Consider the following 7500-nt stretch of genomic DNA (forward strand, 5'->3'; position numbering starts at 1 on the left):
GGTATGACACTGTGACAGAGGGCGAATGTCTGATAGTGGCTCAGTGCATCGACATGTCTACCTACAAGTATGCATCTTCATACTAAACTACTTCATGTTAAGTATCTTCTAAATCTCGTGTTTGTAATTTGCCATTTAAACTTCACATAAACTAACATTTGCCTGAATCACTTTGGTATAATAATTTCCTATCATCAGCATTCACTCCATCTTTTGCCTTTTCTCCTTCCTTTTCTTTCATTTTAAAGTCCACACATCTCTGCTCCAGAAGTCCAAAAGAGAAAACAAGATCTCCAAAACCGAAATCCAAGAGATACTTATTTAAACAGCGGCCGTCAGACCTTCATACCAAGTTAAATTATGGGCCCAGGAAGGATAGAAATTCCGTTCGGATATCAGTTTTAGTCTGTGACACGGGTTGTCGTTTCCAGTGTGGATTCGTATAGGATCCTCGCGTTCAAGGCTATGTCTTTGGCTGCAAGTGAAAGTGTGATCCCAGCTACACTTTAGACTGATATTCATGGTAAGCTTAAACTTTCTTGCCCGTTTCAACTCTCAAAAGAGGGTGGACGCTTCATGATCAGGGCAATAAGAAGCAATGATATGATAACTTGTATAGTATTAAGTGCTTACTCTACCTGTTTCCTTGCTTGCAGCTGCCACCCATGGAAACTGCCTACATTATGATCACAATTATGACCATTGCTAGCAACTTGGTGAACCCCACATGCGGACGATAGGCCTTGCAGGCATCTGCCCTCTTTTACATGGAGTAACATTCGGAGGGGGTAGCAAAGGTGGCGTCCACCCTGAGTGACTGCCCGAGGTTTAACCTGAGACAGGCTACCTTCTCAGAGATTAGACGTCTTGGCAGTGGCATAATTACTTTGGATGGCTATGTATATCACTGGTTGACCTATAGTAATGGTCTTGAAGAGGTAGTCATAGTTATCTCCAATATGTTTCTGCTAATTCTAGCGATAAGAATATACCCCTTTTCTGGGATTTGGCATCTTCCAGATCTCGTGGATTTAAAGCTCCTGATACCGGTGCTCCAATTCATATCGATGGACAAGTACAGTGGCATGGGTAATGTAGCCAAAGACATTGACCATATCACTGCTAGCACTCGATAGAGGATCTTCCAGAGATGGATGGTCCACTTCATAGAGGGAGGGAGATTGTGCATGGAGGTTTGCATACTGTATGTCTGATAATTTCACAGCACTCGGTAACCTGATAGACCCTGTATTGCTGTGGTATACATTCTAGTGCAAAGCCCTATAAAAGGAAAAAATTTGCCTTGCAAGATACACTGGAAACTACTGAAACATGTTGCATGGCTCGACTGACCGGAGATCTAGACGCTTCGTTCTCTGGTGCATAGAACTCGGGCACTATTGAGTAAAGGCAAGGAACAGTACACAAGAAACACTGCTGAGGAGCTAGAAGGACATTTCTTAGTAGATGACCTTTGACCTGCCTACCCAAAGAAAACTAGACTCTAATCCCTCCTTACAGTAGATGGGCAGAACATTTTGAAGAACAACATCAAGGCTGACCCAACAACAGCTAGACATATAAATAGTGTCATGATTCAGGTGCCGGATCCACCCATCAGCGAGAAATCTCGTGCCCTGACTGAAGTTAGGAGAGTGATCTAAAGGCTGAAGGCTAATAAATCAGCAGGCATATGTAGCATCCCTGCGGAGCTATTTGTGGATGGTGACGATCCTATTGCGTAAGGTTTGCATGGTGTCCTGACTGCAATCTGGCAGTCCTGTTCCAGTCCACTGGACCAGCATAAGGGTGTGGACATCCCTCTCTAAAAGGAGGAGATTGATGAAATTCCTCTAATCATCGATGCATTGCACTTCTCAGCATACCAGGATATGTTCACACTCTAGCATGTATCAGAGACCTTAGTAGGTACTAAAGCAGCAGAGCTTGCAAGTCCACAATAGCCCATATTCTGGTACTCTTAGTTATTGAAGAGTGCCGTTGGAAGCTTCATTGTGGGCTGTTTGCACTGATCTAGAGAAACAGTTCATATCAGTGCTTTGGGAGTTCCTGAGGCACAGGGGAATTATGACTAGGATCATTGGAGTCTTAGATAGCCAGTATATTGGTACTGAAAGTGCTGTAAGGTGTGAAGGGGGAGTTTGATCAGACCATTTGTGAAGAATAAGGGTACAGCCACACCAAGTCTACACCTGGACAGAATCTGAGGCAAAATGTTTGGAGATAGACTAGGATCCAATTCCAGAATAGGTTTTTCACTTATTCAGTTATTTATTGTTTTTTATAAAAGAAATGTTCACAGCAGACAAGCAAGTTGTAAAAATATGGTCCTGTCAGTGGTAGTCCAACACTGCTGATGGGTGGATGACACTCTCCAAGAAAGCCAAGATACTCCCATTATTACGGTTTCATAAGCGTGATACTTTGTATATCCTAATCATAGCATAGTTCTTTACCAGGATGGAGAACCTATTTGCGACAGACACCGTACTAGATAATAATGATAAAGTTTTCCAGGTACTTAATTAATTCTGTGTAACTGGTAGCATCAGATGACCATGGATTTTATAACCACTAAAATACTAGTTGGATATGTTTGAGTAGTTAATTGCATTGTTTTATTTCAATACCTTCAATAGTCAAATAGTTGTTAACTGCCCCTTCCTCACGGGACGGTGATGCAAGGCGTGTGTTCACCTGGCCCATTATACGACACAAGGTTAGTAAATTGATGTTCAACATCTGGGATGCGGAAGGGATGGCGGGTCCCAGACATGTGTATAGTGTTTAAATGTGAAGACGTGGCAGGTGCATATATGCAGACTTGGCTATACCATGCAATGCTTGATATTGATAATGCAAGTGCGATTAGTATAGCTAACTTGCAAAACTATTTTCTTTTCACATAGGTGAAGAATTTGAGAAAATATTATAATCCATCAATGCTATGATATTTCCCAACAAGAATTCAAGGAGTGCATTTAATAGTGATAATTGTCATGTCCATGTCTGGTTGAGAACTAAGGACACACAGTTATCCACAGCCCCTAATTTTCTTGACAAAAGTCAGTCATTCCATCTCCCAAAGTGGTCTACCTTACACAAATGAATTGGTAATTCTTTGGTATAAATTATGCAGTAACCTAAAGGGTCGTTAATATCAACAGCAAAAATAAAATTACATTGATGTTGTGACTGCTTTACCAACAACAGCTTAGATGACCGCTGAATGAGAAATATTTTAATAAATGTGATTCGATTTTGACGGTTAAAAACTTCATGTGGTGTAGAGAAGGAGAAAATACATTTCATTCCAGTGCTGGTAACTTTAGTTTATTCGGTCAGTATTCCAATTTTACTTCATTTAGGCAGTGATGAAATATCCCAATTTTTTCCTATCTCTCACTCCTTGATGTTAGACAAAACCCAATGAATTTTCTGCCCCCGTTGGCGCTTCCCCTTTCCTCTCTTGCGTCTTCCTCCGTGGCAACACAGCCAAAACGAAGAGACTTTCGACACGCATCACTGGGGTTCCTCAGAAGGGCGCCAGATCCGAGCAGCCTCCAGACACTCGTTCGCCGAGCACTCTCCCTCGACGCAGAAGCCACGCTCGCTGTTGAACACGTGGCCATCGGGACATGACAACGGCTCTCCCACCGCGCTCCCTGAGGCACAGATGTGGAAATGGCTGCAGTCGATCGTGTCCGGAAATGCCCCGTCGTCACAGCCGCATACGAAAGGACGAGGCCGAAGGTCCTCCGCCGGCACGCACTTCGCAGCGCCTTCGTCGTAGAGCTCGCCAGCGCCGCATTCGAACACTCGCGCCGGCTCGCCAGTCGCTGGGCACGCGTAGAAGGAGGTGCACGTCAGCTTGAAGTATCCGATCTGTGGGTTTATGTTATGTTGCTGTTAATACCATAGTAATGATAATGATGTTCAGCGATTATTTTTGTTCTTGTCATTACTATAACTATTATCGCATGGGTAGACCATTATTATCCTTATTATTAACGTTATTGTCATTATAATGATCTTAATCACCATTATAACCATAACGATTATTCAATACCGTTGCAATTATCACAGATAAGAAAGAGCACGCGAGAGCATAATTACACGAAGAAAACGGAGAAGAAACCAGCAATACGACCTCAGAGGAACAGCCAAGGCAAAGGGGACTCACGTCGTCACACACGATGGGCTCGCGGGTCGTGGTGGTCGTTGGCAAGCCGCACGAATTCCCGACGGCGTCAAACACCTCGCCTTCGCCCGAGCACGAGGAGGAGACTTGGCTCCCGTCGGGTAAGCACATCACGAACTTCCGCGGGTCGTAGGGGTCGGCCAGGAAGCCCTCGCTAACTTGACACGCGCAGGAACCGGCTTCGGGAGCGCTCTTCTCGTAGCAGGAGGAGAAGTTGCCCGAGACTCCGCATAGCTAGAGTAGGGGAAGGAGAGGGAGAGAAAGAGGGGGAGAGGGAGAGGGAGAGAAAGAGGGAGAGAAAGAGGGAGAGAAAGAGGGAGAGAAGGAGAGAGAGAAAGAGAGGGAGGGAAAGAGAGGGAGAGATAGAGAGGGAGAGAGAGATAGGGAGAGATAGAGGGAGAGAAAGAGAGGGAGAGATAGAGGGAGAGAAAGAGAGGGAGAGAAAGAGAGGGAGAGATAGAGGGAGAGAAAGAGAGGGAGAGAGAGAGGGAGAAAGAGAGAGAGAGAGAGAGAGAGAGAGAGAGAGAGAGTGAGTGAGTGAGTGAGTGAGTGAGTGAGTGAGTGAGTGAGTGAGTGAGTGAGTGAGTGAGAGAGAGAGAGAGAGAGTGAGAGTGAGAGTGAGAAAGAGAGATAAAGAAAGAGAGAGAGAGAGATAAAGAAAGAAAGAAAGAAAGAGAGAGAGAGAGAGAGGGAGAGAGAGAGAGAGAGAGAGAGAGTGAGAGAGAGAGAGAGTGAGAGAGAGAGTGAGAGATAAAGAAAGAGATAGATAGATAGATAGATAGATGGAGAGATAAAGATAGAGAGAGAGAGATAAAGATAGAAAGAAAGACAGATAGAGAGAGAGAGAGAGGAGACGTCAATACATGCATACACAAATAAACCACACATCACTTCACGAACCACAGCCAACGAATCCACCACTAGGTAGCAATGTCAGACAAACCAATAACCTGATTATCTTTACAGCTGACTTCTAAGCCCTCGGTTCCAGGTCCGCTGCACATGGAGATGGAGGTGCAACTGGAGCAGAAGATGCCGCTGCTGGGGCACGTAAAGGGCGTCGCTCGAGGCACCGCCGTCAGCGCCATCTTTTGGAGAGAGAAGGAGATGGGTGAACAGGTGGGTAGGAGTAGGCAAGTAGTTATGTGTAAATCTATAATGAATAGATTGGGATACATAGATAGTCATATAGATAGATAGTTAAATATATATAGATAGGTAAATAACTAGACAGATAAACAGAGAAAGATAGATTTCTACCCAGTTGCTATTTTGAATCTAGAATTGAACATCAGTATAATGTGAGGGTAAAACAACGTAAAAGACGAGAGCACATTATAAAACATTTCTTTCATTATACACACCAAACAACAACATATAGAATAACTTTACCACGAGGAGCACCAGGCGAGACATTGTCAGGAGACACAGCTGTTGCGTCTAGAATAATATAGTGCATGACGAAATGAGGAATGTCAGAAAATTTTAAATCTTATATACACGAATATGATTCACAGCGATGAGGTAAAAAAAGAAAGAAAGAAAAGAAAAAAAAAACAGAGAGAGAGATAGAAATCGTTTCTAATCAGGGTCGTGTTCAGGAGTATGAAGGGGTTAGAGGGTGAAATAACGATTTTTTAAAACGAATTTTCCTGATTTTTGAATGGGAGGTACGCAAGCATTGCAGGTTAAAAGTCGGATTTAATTGTTGCTTTCGACAATTATCACCGCAAACGAAGTATATAGTCTTGTGTGTGTATCTGTAATCATATCTACACAAATCTATATCTACATCTACATGTGGTCTACATCGGATGTACAAGGGATTAGCTTCAAATTACAGAAGTGAATCCACTCACCTTGGCGTTTCAGGAAGAAGTGTTGGAACCCTGTGCAGATTAGCGGGTTTTGATGTTCCATTTATACTGACAGTTCCTCGTTCATTTTTTTTCTTCTTAAATATATGCTCTTGCAACACCTGTCAATCTTACGAACAACTTGTCAAGTAACAACGACTCCTTGTTGACTCCATCTGGTCCTATATTGACCGACTTAATGATTTTATTGGATGTCGTCTGCGGAATGGGAAGTCTCTTAAGGGCGCTGATTGCACGAACGCGGGCATTCCCTTAGGATTTAATGAGCGTTGAAAAGAAAGCAAAATAAGATACACAGTATTCAAATTCTAGTCTCTGGCAAGGGATATTACAAGAATTTGCCTCGCAGGGATCTGAATCTTGGATATGAAATTCAAAATCCGATGTCCTGAACCTTGAAATCCGAATAGTGTAGGATCTAGAGTTCAAAATCCGGAATCCAGAGTTTAAACAGTAATCGGCAACTTCAGACTGTTTATGGCCAGTTGGGAAAATCTGGACTTCAAAGGGCGCGCCTCCATAATAGATACTCTGGCTGATTCCACATGAAAAGGACCAAAAACGCAGTAAGACATACATATACATATATGCTTATAAATACAAGCACGCACACGCAAACACACACATACACACAAACAGACAACCAACGGCGTGCTGGGGATGAGATTCAAGGGTTCAAAAGGTTAAAATGGCGTCCCCTTCCGTGGGGATTAAAAATCAACAGGTGTAGTTCGTCTTATTAATCAATGCATAACATTAGAATCAGTGTTTAGATGTTATATATATATATATATATATATATATATATATATATATATATAATTGTGTGTGTGTGTGTGTGTATTATATATATATATATATATATATATATATATATATATATATAATTGTGTGTGTGTGTGTGTGTATTATATATATATATATATATATATATATATATATATATATATATCATATATTATGTATATATATATTATATATTATATATATATATATATATATATATATATATATATATATATATATATGTGTGTGTGTGTGTGTGTGTGTGTGTGTGTGTGTGTGTGTGTGTGTGTGTGTGTGTGTGTGCGTGTGTGGATATATATACATGAGTATATATATGTACATGTGTACACACACACACACACACACACACACACACACACACACACACACACACACACACATATATATATATATATATATATATATATATATATATATATATATATATATATATATATATATATATATATATATATATATATCTTTGTGTGTGTAGGAGGAGCCCGTGGAAAGTAGGAGCAGAGGGCGTGAGGTAAACAAGATATTTTGATATATACATACATACACACACACAGACACACACACACACACATACACACACATACATATGCATAT

At 41.6% G+C, this 7500-nt stretch overlaps 1 protein-coding gene across 7 annotated transcripts in view; it reads right to left on the reverse strand.

Annotated features, from left to right (window-relative positions):
- Window positions 1-3338: 3338 nt before the first annotated feature.
- LOC113827977 (uncharacterized) overlaps window positions 3339-7500 on the reverse strand; it is a 5313-nt gene continuing 1151 nt past the window's right edge. Inside the window, exons 3-8 of one of the 7 annotated variants that reach the window (XM_070135400.1) lie at window positions 6494-6634; window positions 6082-6297; window positions 5615-5662; window positions 5173-5310; window positions 4205-4456; window positions 3339-3906 (exon numbers count right to left, since the gene is read on the reverse strand). In XM_070135400.1, coding sequence (XP_069991501.1) covers window positions 3544-3906; window positions 4205-4456; window positions 5173-5310; window positions 5615-5638 — 777 coding nt within the window. In that variant the 5' untranslated portion in view covers window positions 5639-5662; window positions 6082-6297; window positions 6494-6634 and the 3' untranslated portion in view covers window positions 3339-3543. Of the gene's footprint in view, window positions 3907-4204; window positions 4457-5172; window positions 5311-5614; window positions 5663-6081; window positions 6728-7500 lie in introns of those variants that run through there. The other 6 variants (XM_027380932.2, XM_070135402.1, XM_070135399.1 and 3 more) reach the window with 6 other exon arrangements.

The sequence above is a fragment of the Penaeus vannamei genome, chromosome 20 (genome assembly GCF_042767895.1).
Source record: "Penaeus vannamei isolate JL-2024 chromosome 20, ASM4276789v1, whole genome shotgun sequence".
In the NCBI taxonomy this organism is placed as follows: Eukaryota; Metazoa; Arthropoda; class Malacostraca; order Decapoda; family Penaeidae; genus Penaeus; species Penaeus vannamei.